General features: G+C 41.4%; 1 protein-coding gene and 1 long non-coding RNA gene across 6 annotated transcripts in view; one reads left to right on the forward strand and one right to left on the reverse strand.

Moving 5' to 3' along the window:
* The window catches only part of CALD1 (caldesmon 1), a 174,442-nt gene that overhangs the window by 130,899 nt on the left and 24,137 nt on the right, over positions 1 to 19,406 (forward strand). For 4 of the 5 annotated variants that reach the window (XM_044281057.1, XM_044281059.1, XM_044281058.1 and 1 more), the window contains 6 exons: positions 5,139 to 5,264; positions 8,990 to 10,196; positions 11,329 to 11,400; positions 13,340 to 13,479; positions 17,458 to 17,695; positions 18,743 to 18,883. In XM_044281057.1, the coding sequence (XP_044136992.1) occupies positions 5,139 to 5,264; positions 8,990 to 10,196; positions 11,329 to 11,400; positions 13,340 to 13,479; positions 17,458 to 17,695; positions 18,743 to 18,883 (1,924 nt within the window). The remainder of the gene's footprint in view (positions 1 to 5,138; positions 5,265 to 8,989; positions 10,197 to 11,328; positions 11,401 to 13,339; positions 13,480 to 17,457; positions 17,696 to 18,742; positions 18,884 to 19,406) is intronic. The other variant, XM_044281061.1, reaches the window with a different exon arrangement.
* Positions 1 to 19,406, reverse strand: part of LOC122928324 — a 51,040-nt gene that overhangs the window by 10,984 nt on the left and 20,650 nt on the right. The window lies entirely within an intron of this gene.

Raw genomic sequence — 19,406 nt, forward strand, 5'->3', positions numbered from 1 at the left:
CTCTGGAGAGGCTCTGCAAAGAAGAATGGCAGAAAATTCCCAAATCCAGGCGTGCAAACTTTGTGGTATCATAACCAAGAAGACTGAAGGCTGTAATGGCTGCCAAAGGTGCTTCAACTAAGTACTGAGTATTGGGTCTGTATGCAAGATTTTTTTTTTTTTTTTATAAATTAGCAAAGATTTACCACAATTACTTCCTCATCATGATGTATTGAGTGCAGAACGATCAGGAAAACGTGATATTTTTTTTATACCTACAAAATGTAAAAAAAAGGCAGCATGCACACGACCGTGGTGTGTTTTGCGGTCTGAAAACCGCGGATCCGCAAAAGACGGATGGCGTCCGTGCGCGTTCAGAAATTTGCGGAACGGCACGGACAGCCTTTAATATAAATGCCTATTCTTGTCCGCAAAGAGCGGACAAGAATAGGACATGTTATATTTTTTTAGCGGGGCCACGGAACGGATGCGGCCAAACCGGCTGCTCGGATGCGGATGAAAACAACGGCCGTGTGCATGAGTCCAAAATGAAAGGTTTTGAAGACTTTCCAAATGCACTTTAAAACATCACCAAAAATTCTTAAAAAACATAAAACTTTGATTAAAAAAATAAAACACTCCCTTTAAGCTCCTTCAGGCTGAGGTACATGCAACGAAACCTTATCCTACACTCAGGAGCTCCAAAAAGAATAAATCAGGCTTTTTTTTGTAAAATTCCTCTCTCTGTAGTTCTTGGAATAGTCCAGAATGAAACCACTATGTAAAAACTGCTGCTGAGACAATTTGATATCCCAGAAGTCACTGCTGCGGCCCCAACCTTTATCAATGTTTCACTAAAGCTAAACATATTGTTTCAATTGAGTGAATCAACTTGGGGTGGTGGGTGGAGGGGCTGATAACCGTCTGTTCATGACCTACAGTTCTCCTTTCCAAACACATGCTCATCATCATGGTAATGGTTGTTAGGGGGAATTGCTTTTTATTACACATACATTGTCCTAATAAGGGAAAAGATTTCAACTCTTTTGGAGATGCAAAAAAAACTAAAAAACTGTGTGAGACTTTTCAGCAAACGAAACTGTTGATTAATGAGGATGAGGAGTGGCTTGGCAGGTATGGCCTCAGCCTGGCTTACCATTGAGTAATGACTGTTTTACGGGGCTTGTAAAGTAGTTGTAGACTTTAATTTTAATTTTATTTTTTTCACTCAATACCAAGTTATCTAAATTAACATTTCCCCAGCCATAGCTGTCATGTTCTCTCTTCATAACAGATTGTTCAGCTCTTAAACCATCATTGATACCGGTTGGAGGATTCGTTTTCTTTTAGCAACAGTGCCCCTTTTGTCCATGGGCTGTGCCTGGTATTGCATCTTTCAAGTAAACATGGCTGAGCTGCATTACTATATGTTATTCATGGCATAAAGATCATGTTGATATGAAGCATCTACCTTTTAAGAATCAATTAAACCACAAAGATGAGGAAGAATGTGTCTAAATAGAGACAGCTAAAGTACCTCCATTTAGGTTGCCATCAGAGTGCCCCCAATAAAAAGACTGAGCAGAATACTCCCCCATGAACAGTATCAGCATTGCTTCTATAAACAGATTAATGGGGTTATCCCTTAATTACGCAGCCTCTTCCTAGGTCATGTGATGTCATCGTACATTGGTCATATAGCCTAGTTGCAGCTCAGCCCCATAGAAGTGAATAAGACTGAGCTGCAATACCAGGCACTGCCACTGTAGTATGTCCGGCGCAGTGTTTGGAGAGATGCGGGCAGCCGGCTGCGTTCACCAGAAATCTGGTGAGCGCAGCAGCTCCCTAGACCTGGAACAGCTGACCGGCCGGGGTGCCAGGACCTGAGGATATGTCACCATTATCATTTCCCATATAACCCCTTTAAGCAGAGTGCCCTTGTCATAAACAGACAAAGGATAGTGCCCTTGTCATAAACAGACAAAAGATAGTGCTCTTGTCATAAACGGGCTAAGCAGAGCGCCCTTGTCATAAACGGGCTAAGCAGAGCGCCCTTGTCATAAACGGGCTAAGCAGAGCGCCCTTGTCATAAACGGGCTAAGCAGAGCGCCCTTGTCATAAACGGGCTAAGCAGAGCGCCCTTGTCATAAACGGGCTAAGCAGAGCGCCCTTGTCATAAACGGGCTAAGCAGAGCGCCCTTGTCATAAACGGGCTAAGCAGAGCGCCCTTGTCATAAACGGGCTAAGCAGAGCGCCCTTGTCATAAACGGGCTAAGCAGAGCGCCCTTGTCATAAACGGGCTAAGCAGAGCGCCCTTGCCACATACGGACTGAGCGGAGTGCCCTTGCCACATACGGACTGAGCGGAGTGCCCTTGCCACATACGGACTGAGCGGAGTGCCCTTGCCACATACGGACTGAGCGGAGTGCCCTTGCCACATACGGACTGAGCGGAGTGCCCTTGCCACATACGGACTAAGCAGAGTCCTCCAATAAGGTCTTTTAGAAGGGTTGCAGATTATTAACCATAAGGGTTCCAGAGTATGGGAACATTTACATTTTTGGCTGTAGATACTATAGATCTTTCATTCTTTTGTCTTGTAAATTATAACATTGAGTTCTCGTGTGAAATCACGGTCCTCTCTTAGTGAGTCACCTTAATAAAATAACATGAAGCAATTTCTATCTCCGGTGAGGTCATGCCACCTGTATGATAAAGGTGTCCATTGTTGGGGGTGGGGCAAATTTGAATCAAGTGATACAACACAGAATGTTCAAAATAACAGAGCAACATGAAGTACAAAACCCATAAAACATTCTCAAAGGGAACTATTTTTCTTTGAGAATGTGTTGCTTTTAGCATAAATTCCACAAAAATATCCAATATAACAAGGAGTAGGGGCTAATACATAATGTGCTTTTTACCCCTCGACCAAAAGTAGTGATGTCCCCATGCTGGGGGCTATTATGTAACTAAAGGAACCTGTTGAGTAGAAAGTATTGTCATAATTATCAATCTGATTTCAATTATTACTTGATAAATTGGGTATTTCAGTTCCTGCAAATAAAGTTCTTTAAAGTATACCTGTACTTCAAACAAATTTTTGATATGTCATAGAGACATATAAAAGGTTTTGATGGGTGGGGGTTTGAATCCTGAGACCCTCATGGATCACTAAAATTAGCTATATTCACTCACACACTGTCTCTCCTTGCTGCTTAAAAAGATGTTTCATTAGAAAGTCTATGAGCCTGTCTTCTGTGCTCTGTGTGAAGGTGTCTATCTATTTTAATGATCGGTGAGAATCTCAACACTCTGACCCCCACATGTTCTGCTCATGTGAGGCCTACACATGTGCTCATCTTGTTATGGTAGCCATATTAGAGCTTTGTTTTTTTATTGAGCCAATTTATACATCCTATAACCAGATGAGTGGCTTCAGCAGCCAGAGTACGAGGTGGTAGTAGGAATAAGGACTGCGAGAATCATTGAAACAATGCAATTGTTTTAATTGACTGCCAGTCTATGATTGATATACAGTGGATCTCCCTCATCTATTAACAAGACTGGATAGCAGCTACAAAAAGCATCTCTAGAGGACCTGTTATTACCTTTTCCCTTTGGATGCGCTCTTGGGAAATTGAACATTTGCAGATGGTTTCTCCCACAGTTTACAGCTGATTGCTGGGGGTCCTAGCAACAGGATATCCTGTCATCGCTTTATTGGCACAGTACTCTTTCAACAAAGAGATTGTCCAAATCGGACAACCCCCTACTGCAACTAAAATACCCCACCCCACCACCTCCACCACTTTTACAAGCAAAGGTTAATACCCTGCATGACTTGCTAGGATTTCTTTTTTTTAGCTCCTTTCTGGCTCCGTGACTTGGGAAAGGCCTCAGGTAGAGAAGACCCAGGTCACAAGAATGTTTCCTTTTTTTTTTGTTAAAGAGCACTTAATTGTCTAAGAAAGTGACTTGGCTGGAGGGCCTCCAGTATTTTATATGGCTTACATTGCCTTGCATACATTTTTAATGCAACATATTAGGTTATCAGCCCAAAGAAAAGGAAACCGCTTCAGTTAGGAAACTGTATCCTTTGCTTTGGAGAACTGCTGGTATGAGGAGGAAGGAGACAAGAGATGGATAACAGGTTTGGTTTTAAAAAAAATAAAATAATCTAAATAATCCAGAGCATAGGATATTTTCTTTGCTTTTTTTTCACGTGAAAGCCTATTTTCCCGTAATTCTTCATGACAGGGGAGCATGATCATTAGCTTTTGACCCTATGTTATAGAATACTGGTGGCTGGTTTGACCGGTATAAATGCATCTAATAAATGAACCTGAGATGTTTTGGACTTTTTGACCCTATGAAATGTTTGTCCTTTGATGACCAAGTGGGTTCTTGGTTTTTCCATAGTTCAAAGGTTCATCTGGTTGGTTGCTATGAGCAGAGTCCGTGTTTTAATTGTGCTGATTTTCATAAATTGTCCTCTATTGTCTGTTTTTGGCGGTCAGTAAAAGGGAAACATTCCCACTGGGAGATTGGGGTGATTTATTAAAACTGGTATGAAGGGAAACTGGCTTAGTTGCCCATAGCAACCAAAAAAATTCCACCTTTTCTTTCCAAAGGAGCTCAGAAAAATGAAAGGTGAAATCTGATTGGTGGCTATGGGCAACTAAGCCTTTTTTGTTTTTTTATACCAGTTTTGATAAATTGCCCCCAATATCTTTGTAGTATTGGTTAAATACTTTTATTGGCTAATGGTATGTACTAAAGAGCACTTACTCAGAACTAGGGGAACATGAAATGTTTTGGAGACCATTATGTATCATCAGAAGGGTCCATTTATCTAAGATTCCGTCCGGATCATGTAGCAGCTAGGATCATAATACAGTTCTGTACTGGCACAAGTCTCTATATGTTCCATTGACCATCAAATGTGATAATTCAATTCAAATGCACTCTGTACGACCTCTTGGTATATTTACTCATTTCTATTGCACATTTATCTGCAGACAACACTAGTATTCCCAGCATGATGCTCTGCAGGACATAGTTTTGTTCCTACAGAGAATATTATGCATGGACTGTGCAAAATGCATACCTGAGAAATGATCTGTATGTTCTAAAGCTGCACTTTTTTTATGCTGTAGAGTAACCTATGAGAGAAATGACGATGATGAAGAAGAAGCTGCAAGAGAGAGACGCCGAAGGGCTCGCCAAGAACGGCAACGGCTAAATAAGGATGACTCAGAAGGGCATGATGGAACTCAGAATAGGTAAATCCAGCACACTTATGTTCTCTACTGTATTGGGGTACTTTCACACTAGCGTTTTTCTTTTCTGGTGTTGAGTTCCGTCACAGAAGCTCAATACCGGATCTGGCCCCAAGTGTTTCGGCAAAACGGATTAGTTCTTTCCGTCCGCGCATGCGCAGACCATTAAATCTGTGAAAAAAATAAATACCGGATCAGTTTTTCCGGATATGGTAGAGGGCACATTTTGCTGTTCAATTTTCAAAGGTAAACCGAGTGGTCTGAAACACCAACATTAAAGGTCATTGGCCTTTTACATATGACTAGTACCATGATAAACTTGGGCTGCAGTATGATGGATAATCCACAGAAAATGTAGAATGCCTCACATGTGTTTACCCTCCCCCTACACACATTTACCCCTTTGCAGCTGGGATATGCATAGCCCAAGAGCACATCAAGGGATGTTCAAAAGATAGAGATCAGAACAGTGGAACCCTCACCTTTTCAGCTAATTAGGATACATTTTAGCGATATGCCTGAATTTTCTATATTTGGAATACCACCTTTAGGGAGTGTTTTAACTGGCTTAGAACCATGAGTTCCCCACAAGCGATAGACTATCACACATTGTACAAATGTATAATCCATTCCTGGTTTAATATGATATTGTGACCCATACCTAAAGTGATACAGAAAAATCACTTCACTTCATGGTAGAGAGTATTATTGGCACATTCTTGGTTGGACTGGCAGACCAGAAGACCTTGTGATCCTCAAGTAGGCCCAAATTGTGGGACAATCAGAGTGCAGCCAAAGCATGAGATCCAGGAGAGAACAACCTCATCTAAAATGTCACTGGGTGGATTAGTTAGATTAGTAGCTGGGATTTTACAAGTGTTGGGTTATTTAACAAATGTTAGTAGGAGTTGTCATTCCATTCTCAAATCCACAGTACCTTATTATTATGCAATGAAACGTTATTAGTTATTGCTGCATAACATAGCAAATTACTATTCAGGACTCTAATGACGTAGCATGACAAACTCCTATATGGATATCGCACAACCATCCACATGTATCGCTCCACTGGCACCACCTCAGTAATAGGGTATCATTCCACAGCTCTAACAGGCATCCATAGCTCTATAGTAACGTCAATTAGTCCTCCTTTGGAGTTTTAGCTTCAGGTATAGGGAAAGGAGTTGAGCCGCTAGTCGGGGCACACTCCTAACATAACTACCTGTCATAGCACCCTGGATTTAAACCCCCGCAGATTAAGGGAGGAATATGCCGTGGATCTGGAGGACAGCAGAAAGGAAAGCTAGGTAATGAATGATTCTTTGTGCTAAGCTGTATCAAGGATACCCTATTACTGAGGTGGTGTCAGTGGAACGATAGGTGTGGATAGTTGTGTGGTACCCACTAGATGTGTTTTACTTGTCTATCTGTTTTTTGCAGCAGTTGTGGTACTGCTATGGTACTGCAGCATAGTAGATTAGTAGCTAATAACAATGTACAAGTGCCTATGGCACCTTTTTGGAGTTATTCACACTCCTATATGGGTTGTATTTGCAGCCATATACTGTAGATTGTCACCCAGAGAATACACAGAATCACCTTATACAGACGTGGACAAAATTGTTGGTACCCTTTGGTCAATGAAAGAAAAAGTCACAATGGTCACAGAAATAACTTTAATCTGACAAAAGTAATAATAAATTAAAATTCTATAAATGTTAACCAATGAAAGTCAGACATTGTTTTTCAACCATGCTTCAACAGAATTATGTAAAAAATAAACTCATGAAACAGGCATGGACAAAAATGATGGTACCCCTAGAAAACACAGAACATAATGTGACCAAAGGGACATGTTAATTCAAGGTGTGTCCACTAATTAGCATCACAGGTGTCTACAACCTTGTAATCAGCCATTGGGCCTATATATATGGCTCCAGGTAATCACTGTGTTGTTTGGTGATATGGTGTGTACCACACTCGACATGGACCAGAGGAAGCAAAGGAAAGAGCTGTCTCAAGAGATCAGAAAGAAAATTATAGACAAGCATGTTAAAGGTAAAGGCTATAAGACCATCTCCAAGCAACTAGATGTTCCTGTGAGTACAGTTGCACATATTATTCATAAGTTTAAGATCCATGGGACTGTAGCCAACCTCCCTGGACGTGGCCGCAGGAGGAAAATTGATGACAAATCTAAGAGACGGATAATCCGAATGGTAACAAAAGAGCCTAGAAAGACTTCTAAAGAGATTCAAGGTGAACTTCATGCTCAAGGAACATCAGTGTCAGATCGCACCATCCGTCGTTGTTTGAGCCAAAGTGGACTACATGGGAGACGACCAAGGAGGACACCATTGTTGAAAACGAATCATAAAAAAGCAAGACTGGAATATGCCAAACTACATGTTGACAAGCCACAAAGCTTCTGGGAGAATGTCCTGTGGACAGATGAGACAAAAATCGAAGTTTTTGCCAAGGCACATCAGCTGTATGTTCACAGACGAAAAAATGAAGCATATCAAGAAAAGAACACTGTCCCTACTGTGAAACATGGAGGAGGCTCTGTTATGTTCTGGGGCTGCTTTGCTGCGTCTGGCACAGGGTGTCTTGAATCTGTGCAGGGTACAATGAAATCTCAAGACTATCAAGGAATTCTAGAGAGAAATGTACTAGCCAGTGTCAGAAAGCTTGGTCTCAGTCGCAGGTCATGGGTCTTGCAACAGGACAATGACCCAAAACACACCGCTAAAAACACCCAAGAATGGCTAAGAGGAAAAAATTGGACTATTCTAAAGTGGCCTTCTATGAGCCCTGACCTCAATCCTATTGAGCATCTTTGGAAGGAGCTGAAACATGCAGTCTGGAAAAGGCACCCTTCAAACCGGACACAACTGGAGCAGTTTGCTCATGAGGAGTGGGCCAAAATACCTGCTGAGAGGTGCAGATGTCTCATTGACAGTTACAGGAAGCGTTTGATTGCAGTGATTGCCTCAAAAGGTTGCGCAACAAAATATTAAGTTAGGGGTACCATCATTTTTGTCCATGCCTGTTTCATGAGTTTATTTTTTTACATAATTCTGTTGAAGCATGGTTGAAAAACAATGTCTGACTTTCATTGGTTAACATTTATAGAATTTTAATTTATTATTACTTTTGTCAGATTAAAGTTATTTCTGTGACCATTGTGACTTTTTCTTTCATTGACCAAAGGGTACCAACAATTTTGTCCACGTCTGTATGTTCAATGGCATATGAACCGTGTGCCCTTGAAGATTCTATCTCCTGTGCTATTGGGTGGTCAACCTGTTATGGTCTCCGCCATCCAGGAGAACTGCATTGTTGGCAAACAAGAGGGTGACAAATTGGCCAATGGGTCATTAAAATAAACATTAGTCCTTCTTGCCCTCAACAGCATAATCATGGGACCAGTTTGAGAGAGGGGAGCCTCTTTTCTATTATTTAGTTTACCAATAAATATGCAGGATGTTTTTCCTCCATAATATTTCACCTTCTTATGGTAAAACTCATGAGAAAACATTAACAAAAACAGAGATCTTTCTGCAAGAGCAGAATGGGATGCTGGAGAACTATAGATTAGTTGTTAGTTCAACCAACCTCTGGATGCTGCTAGTAAGGTAGGGGTCTGTCTGGTCATGGTCAATAAATGTGAAACCAAATTGTCCAGATCTATTTATTGTACCTAAACTTTTAATTTCTTTTTACAGCATCACAGGAGACGAGACCAAGTCTTCTTCAATACTAAACACTGACCTTTCAGTGGATGATGAAGGTGCATTGCTGGAGAGACTGGCCAAAAGAGAAGAGAGACGTCAGAAACGTCTAAAAGAAGCTCTGGAACGGCAGAAAGAGTTAGACCCAACCATATCTATTACACTCAACGAAACTATTTCTATCACAAAAAGTAGTAGAAATGGAGAAAATGAAGTCCAAGAAAATGATACCTCGCCTAAAGAACACAATAATGAATCTTATACAGGCCAACATGAAGTTGAAGAGACTGAAACTGTTGACAAGTCCTTCAAGACGAATGACAGAAAAGAGGAAGAAGTAGAACATGTAGAAACAGAAGAGGTTGAGGTCAAGCAGGATATACAAGAAGAAGCACCTGAGGAACCTCACATAGAGGAGAATCAGGTAGAAGTAACTTTCCAAATTAAGAATGTGGAGATGTCTACAGTTGAGAAACATGGTGAGGTGAGGATAGAAGCCATCATCACAAGAGACAGTGAGAGGGAGCATGAGCAGAGAGAGGCAGAAGAAATTAGAGAATCAGCTGAGGAAAGGGAAACACTTGAGCAAGAAGCAATACAAGAGACAGCAGAGAGGCAAAGAGATGAAGCAGAAAAAAGGGCTGCTGAAGAAAGAGAGAGGCTGGAGGCAGAAACAAGACAGGAGGCAGCATGGAGAGAAAGAATAGAAGCAGAAAGGAAAGAAGCTGAGGAAAGGGACAGACTTGAAGAAGAGGCAAGACGGGAGGCAGCAGAAAGGGAAAGGCTTGAGGCAGAGAGAAAAGCGGAGTTTGAAAGGGAGAAGTTAGAAGCAGAGGAAAGAGAGCAACAGAGAAAACAAAAAGAAGAAGAAGAAAGGAGGGCAGCAGAAGAAAGACAAAAGGCAGAACAGAGAAGGGCAGAGGAGGAAAGGAAAAGACTAGAGGCAGAGGAAAAAAGAAAAGCAGAGGAAAAGAGGAAAGCAGAGGAGAAGAAGGCTGCAGAGGACAAGAAGGCTGCAGAGGAGAGGGAAAGGAAAAAAGCAGAGGAGAAAAGGGCAGCAGAAGAGAAGAGTAGGTTAGAAGCCAAAAAGAAAGAGGAGAAGTTAAAAGGAGAAGAGAAAAAAGATGTCAAAGCTGACGACAGACAGGTAAAAGGAAAGAAGCTGGAGGACAAAATGCAGCCAGCCTTCCTCAGGAAGCAGGTACATTATGCCCACTGTAAACTTATTTTGCACCTGTGTTTTGAAAAATGGAATGGCAGCAATAACTTGGGGTCTTGTTAACACCGTGCAGTTCTTTAAAATTTGCTGTCACTTTCTTTCATCTTGCTGAATACTCAGACTTGTACTTGCACATAAAACACCTTGCTTACAACTATCACTGCTAATACTGCACAACTAATCACTATCTACACCCTGTTAGTTGAGGGACCATAAAGCATGTTTGTGAGATGTTCAGCTGAATTTTTTTGAGTGCTATAGGTTTGATTTGCCTCACGTTTGGTGTTTGGGCACGCTTGCATCAAGCATTTGGTGTGTATCACAAGCTTCAATAAGAACTCTTCCATGGTGTTTCAGTGTGAAAACCATACCTTAAATAATCCAACATTTATTTCATATACAGAAAATAGCCAAGGACATTTAACTGGACAAAATTTGGTCACCAGACCACCAAGTCAAAACCAAGTTTTGCTCCTTGCTCTTCATGCAGTCAGGGCCATGTGATCCCACCTGGTGTCAAAGGCATGAAGTTGGATGCTAACACCGATGGGAAAGGGTGACCCTGATCTAAGGGGTAGTGGGTCCCTCATTGTCATGAACATGGGGGGCCCAACAGTAGGACCCCCACTGATCTAAAATGTATCCCCCGATGGATAGGGGATAAGTTCTCACAATTAGAATACCCCTTTAAGTAACTGTAAAGACAAGCTTGCACATCCCCAGAATGTTTCCTGGGAATATTTTTTTTCTTTTTTTTTTTCAAATTGTCCACTTATAGATCTTGTAGACCTTTTAGGCTTGCCAAGGCCCGCTATAGACATTACTTTTTGTTAACTGATCCTACAGTTTTTTTGGTCAGGAATTGGCAACAATCTAGTGTCTATGGGCACTAGCAATACTGGAATGAGCATTTAGCATTATTACGGGACATGAAAATAAAATTAGCGCCCATATGAACAGTGGTATGGTTCAAGTCCAGGCATGCACACAACCGAATCCCACACTCAACACGCCGCCATTTTATCAAGCGCTAGATTGCCTGCAGATGCTAGAGTGCACCTTGTCTGCTCGTAATCTCATAGACTTTTCTGAAATCTGTGAAATATCACGCAAGGGAGAAGACAAAGAAAATAAATTTGAAGCTAAAAAAGATGACAAAGGTCGACCTGGCTTCAAAAAAGAGGAGGTAACTATATGGCCACTTTTTTTTTTTTTTTTATTATTATTTTATTCATGCTCAATCAATATGGCGGCACTTCCCGTTGTCAAAAATGGCTGCCTTATTACATATGAGAGTAACAAGATTTAAGACTTATTTTCTTTCTCCTTACCAATTTAAATAGTTTACAGTAATATGTATAATTGTACTTTTAGTTTACTGACCCTTTGACTATCAGATGTTACTGTGTATTAACTGTACTTTTAAGTCTACTTTTCCATTTTCCCTGTGTTAAATGTTTAACAGTATTCTCTGTAATACAGTATACTAGCTCATTTACAGTAATACGCTGTCTAAATACATACTATAACAACTGATCTTTCTTAAAACTCCTACAACTAATTTGTTAATCCATAAAAATGCCCAATTGTGCTGCATTACATTTTATTACAAACACAAAGTGGTGCAAGTATACTGCATAGTATGGTAAGTACATACTGCTCTGACTATAAGACTCTGCTTTTAGCTACATCTAATAGTCTGATCACCAGCGATCAGCTGTAATCTGTGAAATAACCAGTTCAGTTAACCTGCAGCGCCACTACAAGAAAAATAAAGAATTGCACAGTCCTCACTGATGTGAGAACTGTGTTCACATGGATGTGCTGGGTCCTCCAGAGCAAGAGATGCATTTTGTAGCCTCTCTTTGCTTCTGCTAATTGGCAAAGGCACTGAACATAGTTCAGAATTCCCTAATACAATACAGTAGTCCCTCAAGTTACAATATTAATTGGTTCCTAGATTATCATTGTATGTTCAAACCATTGTATCTCGAGTCTCTAACTCGATGATAAACTAGTAATTGGTTCCAAAGCCCCAAAATATAATTCCAAGATGAGAGAAAATTATCAATTAGGAAGTATAAGCAGATAACTAAGACATATAAAGGAAATCCTTACATATGAGTCAGGACAAGCTGGTGGAAACTGTAAATCACTTTCTATGATGAGGACAGGAGCTTCTTCAGGGCTCTGTAGAGCACACAGTGTACCAGAAAAATAAAATGGAACTAATCTGAGCTGGCATCCAAAGAAGCAGCCCATCTTGGCACAGATAGAGAGCAGTACAGAACATGTAGTACCAAACTGTACTGTAAAGAAGAACTACTAGACAACCAATACAGGTGTTTTACCTGAGAAATTGTCATGTTGATTGGTTGTATCTGAGTTTGAGGCACTGTATGTTGAGTCTAGTTTCAACTTACGATGGCCCAGGAAAGACCATTGTATGTTGATCCCGAGGCCATTGCATATTGAGGGATCACTGTATTTGACATTGGGTGTTCTAGACTAGACAGCCCCTTTTAATAAGTGATTTCTAGGAAATTGCATTGAATATGATACTAGCAGTTTAAAGCTGACCAATGTATGATCAATGATTAGTCTTAGCAAAGAATAAACAATCAATAAAGTTATAAATATTTAAACCCAATGTGGTAGACTCTGAGTAACCACCTAAAACCATAGTAAAGTCTATGCCATGTTCACTGAGACTGCAAGAAGCACAGAGTGCCTATCAGGGATACTGGTAGACCTGTCAAATGGTTGAAAGTGGTGATCAGTGGTGCCAAGAGACCCATGGGCCCCTGTTCACAGATACTAACAACTCCACTGGTCTCTTATGGTGTTGCACTCCATGTCCTCCATATAGCACCATATAATAGCCTCTCATATACACATTTTTCTTCATATGTCTCTTTTTAGAATCGGAGGCCTACAGAGGTACAGTATGACCATGGGTTTCTATGGGTGCTGTATGGAGTTTGGAGTAGTAATGCAACCATGTGAATGAAGTCACTGAAGAAACTCGTACTTGCAGTCATTATTCTAGTGGTCAGGGCTCATGCTATGTTCTGCACCAAACTTACTTGTTATTTTCTTGGTCTTCTAAACTTTTTTCTGACCAGGTTAAGGATGAGAAAACAATTAAAGACAAGGGAGGAAAGGAAGAATTAAAGGCCAGCTGGGAACGCAAGACTAAAGCTCAAAATGGAGAAGGTTTACATGAAGTAACACCACAGAAGCTTAAGCATATAGACAAGTTTGGGTAATAAGTGTTCTCCATTAACCAAACAACTTCATATCTGGTTTCAGATACTTTAGATGTCTCATCTCCTGTTAAAGAACCACTCCCATGTTTTTTTTTTAGACTTGCATTTCAAATAGATATTAAACCTCCTTTACTAATAAAGTTACATTTTTGGAGGTCATTTATTAAGACAAGCGTTTTAGGAGCCAGTAATAAGTCCCTTTCCAGGCGGTGTTATGTAACTTTAGTGTATCCAGCACCAGTCTAAATGTTAGCCGGCTTCCTAGCTGGATTAAATTTAGACAATTTTCTACGACTAAAACAAGCGTTAAAATGGATAAATGAGATGGGCCTGCCGGCCCAACCCCTTCCCCGCCTACAGCATGCCCTGGCGTAAGCGGGAAAAAAGACGCAGATTGCGCCGCCAGCCTTACATACTAGCGCAGTTACAGAAGATGCCGGGCACATGCGCAGTAGCGAAACTGAAGCCGGCTGAGTGTACGAGCCGGAGCCGGGATCGCGCTACAGCAGCCCTTTACTGTGCATGAGGGCTGGGAGCGCAGTCCCGGCACTGAGATCCGGCGTGTCAATAAAGGCGGCGGGAGGCGGGGAGAGCAGGATTGGGGACGCCTAGGCCGCTGCCCCCTTGACTTTAAACCTGACTTGAAGCAGGGGGCAGCGGCTGAATAAAACATCGATTTCACAAGGAGGCTAGATGCGGCTATACGATGAAAAAGTGCATTAGGAAACTACTATGCAGCACTATAAGGTACTATTAACAGCTTAGTAAGCAATTTTTTGGTGACAGGTTCCCTTTAATCAAACAGAGGTCACATGACCGAGTGACATCATAAGGTCCTGTCAGGACGATGACAATACCAACTGCCAGGAGGAGGATCAGTGGATGGAAACAACATTAGGACAGCAGTATTCTGGGACTCGTAGGCAAAACTGCAGCAACATGGGATTTTCACACAGCAGCAGTCATTTTTAATGAATATAGTAGAGAGAAAAGGCAGATAAAGATTCAGACCAGTACAGAAAAAACAGTGACTTGTAGCAGGGATGAAGCAACAGTTAGAACTGTTGACATACTTGTTGAGCTTGTAGAGATATGGTTAGGTCTAAAGCAAAACAAAATGATGGAAGTGCTTTTTTTAAATGTCTTCCTCCCCTAAGACTATGTGTACGGTGACATACTTCAGACTGTCTTCCTATCATCTGTCCCTCTATATAGGGCTGTATTACACATATTACTTAAGTGTTGTTTAAAGGGTCAAGCATTGACTTTACTCAGTAAGTAGCCCTAGAGGGACAATTTTCATCATTCTGAAATGAGAAAGCTACTTTGCATACTGTTTCCTAGAGACCTTTGCTCAAAAGAATTGGTCACAAGAACTTTTCTGTCTGTGGTGCTCTTATGGTTGTCTCCACTGAGGATCTAGGCGGATTGTTTGCAACCATCTGGTTCCTCATGCTCTTGCAACCTGGCCAAACCTAGACTTTGAGCTCTGACATTTTTCAGGGTTCAAAGATTGGGAATAAGGAGACCTTCACCTTTTGGAGATGGCTTATGATTGACAGCATCCTTCTGCATTTTTTTGTAGCACTTGCCAAGTCTTGGAATACAATGACCAGTTAAACAACCAGTGCATAAGCTGAGGAGCCAGAGATACTGTAGCAAGTATCTCTTATAATAGCCATTGTCAGTCTAAAGTCTGTAAACTATTGACATATACTGTATGTGTTTACTGTATCCTCACGATCCTGGTGTTCGACTCAAGAAACGATAAGAGAGGAAGTGTTTGCATTAAGATCAGTACATAGATAGTACTGAAGATGGCCTTTCCCACAAGCAGTACTTGGCACCTATCCACAGAATGGGTGATAAGTGTCTAAAAGCTGTGACCCCCGTAAACCATGAGAACAGAGGCCTTGGGATACCTATTGGAATAAAGCAGCAGTTGGGCTTTAGCATTGCTGCTCTATTCAGATCTATGGGGTTGACAGAGGTAGCCAAGTGCTGCACTCAGCCATCTCCTTCAGTGCCGAAGTTAGTGGCAGCACATTCTCGACCACTGCTCCATTACTGGTCCCTTGTAATGTTTGGGAATCCCAATAGGTGGCTTGTAACAAACCTTTATCAGTAATTTATTATTGTTTTTGCCTCCATGTATTTCTATCCACAGTGACTCCACATGTGCATGTCCCTCGCTTCCCCGCGTGTGGGCTTTACATAAAGGCAAATCCCTCCCCCTCTCCAGTTTTAACGATCCTTTCTAAACAGACTGTAACCCTGTACTTTAACCCCCCAGTCATAGCTATCATCCAGTCACGTCCTCCTTACACATCACTAATTCCAGTTCCCCAGTTTTATTAGTCAGGCTTCTGACATTAGTATACATACAATTAACAGGTTTTTGGATATTTTTACACTACACCTTTTCTTATGAACTGTTCTAGTTCCTCTCTTCAATCCCCCCCCCCCCCCCAAATCCCATTACCTCACTCCAGGTCTATATCTGCTCTATCTTACCCTCCTATAATGTAATTACCCTCCCCCAAGTCCCTAGTTTAAACACTCCTCTAAACCTCTAGCCATCTTCGTCAAACCAGCTGCACCTTCCTCATTGAGGTGCAGCCCATCCCTATGATAGAGCCTCTAGCTGACAGAGAAGCCAGCCCAGTTCTCCAGGAACCCAAATCCCTCCTTCCTTACCAACTTTTGAGGCACTGCTTAATCTTCTGCTGCCTCTCTGGTGTGGCTCGTGGTACTGGTAGTATTTAGTAAAATACTACCTTTTGAGGTCCTTGACCTAAGCTTGTGACCTAAATCCCTAAAATCATTTTTAAGGACGTTCCACCTACCTCTAACTTTGTCATTGGTTCTGATGTGGACCATGACAGCTGGATCTTTGCCAGCCCCTCCCAGTAATCTATCAACCTGATCTGCGATATGTTGAACTCAAGCACCAAGAAGACAACACATCTTTTGACGATCCCGTTCTTTTTGACAGATCGCCCTATCTGTACCTCTAATGATCAAGTCTTCCACTACCAGCACCTGTCTAGCCTGCCCTGCTCTCCGGGTCCCCTTCTTACTGGAGCTGACATTCCACTGGCAGAGGAAGTATTTTGCTGCAGCAGTGCTATCCCTGAACTGAACATCCCTTTCATCTGCCAACCATGCAAACTTGTTGGGGTGTGTCAGATCAGGACTAGCCTCCTTGCCATTCTTCCCTCTACCCCACTTTCTAAATGTTATCTAGCTATCTACCTCACTTTCCTGATCCTCCATGCCACCACCAGCCAGTATTAAGAAATTAATCAGCACACTGTCTATGTTCTAAAAATTACATAGTGTTGGGCATAAGGTGGGCCTTCAAATCCATGTATTATGTATGTTCTATGACAACCGAATTGATCTCGTGATTCTCATCTATCATGTTCTGGAGAATTCAAAAAATTTCAACATCTAAAACGACATGACTTATAGGAAACAGTCATTGGTGTAGCACACATATTTGATGCACGCTAAGCAAAGTTGTTTGATCTTGTCCTTTATTTGGATGCTTGCAGCCTTTTTAATTCAGATTCCACAGCTGCTGGTTGACACTTCATATTTATAATTGAAAGAGCTTGGAATGAACTTCTAATCTTTTGACCCCAAAAAAGCCTGGGAAAGCAGAATTTGTAAATCAGCTATGGTTTTCATGAACATCTTCATAGAAAACTTCCAATGAGTTTTTAAGGGCCAATCTATTCCCATGAAAGGATATTTTGTATATTTTTTCAACTTACATTGCCCTGCCAACCAATTTTTATTGTTTTTACTGTCTTAAATTCAAGATAGACCTAGACAGAGGGTGAAAACGCCATAAAACACAAATCCCCCTATTTGAGCAATTTAGCCTAAGTTATTCTAACATCAGTGGTATAGTAAACATGTTAAAATGTTTTGGGAAAAATAAGATTGTTTTATTTTTCCGTTTTAAGTGGTGCGAAAGGACAGCCAGGTTCTGATCAGACGGACACTGGGAAGAAGCTAGATGAACTCAAGCGTCGTAGGGGAGAGTCAGAAACCGGAGAGTTTGAGAAGCTTAAACAGAAGCAACAAGAATCAGCCGTGGAGCTGGAGGAGCTGAAGAAAAAACGCGAGGAAAGGAGAAAAATTATGGAAGAAGAAGAACAAAGAAAGAAACAAGAAGAAGCTGAGAGGAAGGCTAAGGAAGAGGTATGATACAGTTATTACTAGTAGCAAGTTAAATGGTCACTGAGTTTTAGAAACATATATCAAAAGTTTTGATTGGTAGGGATCTTAGTGCTAAGACTCCCACCGATTATTAGAACAAGGATAGAGCAGTGCTTGCATATCGCACTCCTCGCTGCAGGAAGCAAAATAGAATCAGAAGAAAGTCTTTCGGCACATCTCAATTCTGTCTCCTGCAGCAAGGGGACAGATCACAGTATGCTAGCGCTTCTCCTTCTTTGTTCTAGCATTTGGTGAGAGGTCTCAGCACCCAGATGCCCACTGATCAAAAGTTTTGATATGTCTATATGACATATAAAAAGTTTTCTGAAAACTCAGTGACCCTTCAAAGGGTTCTTGGTTGCCATGTTCAGCAGAGGAAGACATTTTGGTGTTGTACATAATTGGCACAGATGGCAATTCAAAATGGCACAGCAATGAGGAGGACACTTTAGCTGCACTTGTGATTTAATTTTCTAATAGAAAGCACAACGCTTAGTGGTTACATTCAAAACAAGGTACAAAGCTTGATGGTTACACATGTATTATATGCTTGGCAGTTACTATGGGCAATTGAAAAGTCTCTCTCTGAGGATAAACCGCTTAATGGTTTCAGTCTTTCACTGAGGGCGCACAGTCCCCTTTACACTTCAGGCACAAGAGAAGCACACAAATAGAGGACAGCATCAATCACCATAAGTGGTCTCTCTCTGTACTATGAAGAACACCTCCCTTTACAATTTAAAGGGTCAGTGCCACATTCTTACATGGCTGTGTTTTTGGGAAAATGCAGCTGTACTTTTCTAATCTTGTACATCCCCCAGGAATCTGCAGCTGTTGACTGCAGCATGTTGGCCTTTTTGGGTAGTTGTAGTTTTGTAGCTAGAGAGCCACAGGTTGAATACCACTGGCATAACATTCTGGTACTTATGGTCCTTAAAATGTGGTAAATGGTTTTCTGTCCACAAGTTGGTTGCTTCTATTGTTTACAACTATTGGACAGCTTTCCAATTTCTTGTTCTTTCATCATAGGAAGAAAAGAAGAGACTTAAGGAAGAAATAGAAAGGAGACGAGCAGAGGCTGCAGAAAAACGCCAGAAACTTCCAGATGATGGGTCATCAGAGGAGAAGAAACCATTCAAATGTTTTACTCCAAAGGGTTCAGCTTTTAAGGTACAAACCATTATAAACCCTTCTTATGGATACTCACCTGTTAGTCTTCTTGTAAATTGTAGTTTTTGTAGCTTAGCTCAGGAGTACACAACCTTGGTAAGGACAGAGTCGGCCACCCCATAACAAAGCATGACCTTACATGAAACAACTTTAGGCTGAAGTTTAATCTGCATCCCTCTGCTTAAAGGGGTCTACCCAGATTTTTATACTGATGACTCCTGTGAGCACAACGGCCTTATCTCCGTTTTAAATAGGCAGTGGCGTTGCATTCATCAGTCACATGGCCTAGGAACAGCTCAGCCCCATTCAAGTAAATGGGTCTGAGCGTGATATCAAGCATAGCTGCTATACATTGCACTGTGCTTGGTAAGCTGCAAGAAGGCCATGGCACTCAAAGAAGTGCCGGTGTTTTCTCAAACAGCTGATCGGGGGGGGGGGGGGGGGGTCAGATTACCTATTCTGAGGAAAGGTCATCAGTAAAAAAACATCTTGGAAAACCATTTTTAAGCGTTTGGTTATAATC

This window comes from Bufo gargarizans, chromosome 2 (genome assembly GCF_014858855.1).
Source record: "Bufo gargarizans isolate SCDJY-AF-19 chromosome 2, ASM1485885v1, whole genome shotgun sequence".
Taxonomy (NCBI): Eukaryota; Metazoa; Chordata; class Amphibia; order Anura; family Bufonidae; genus Bufo; species Bufo gargarizans.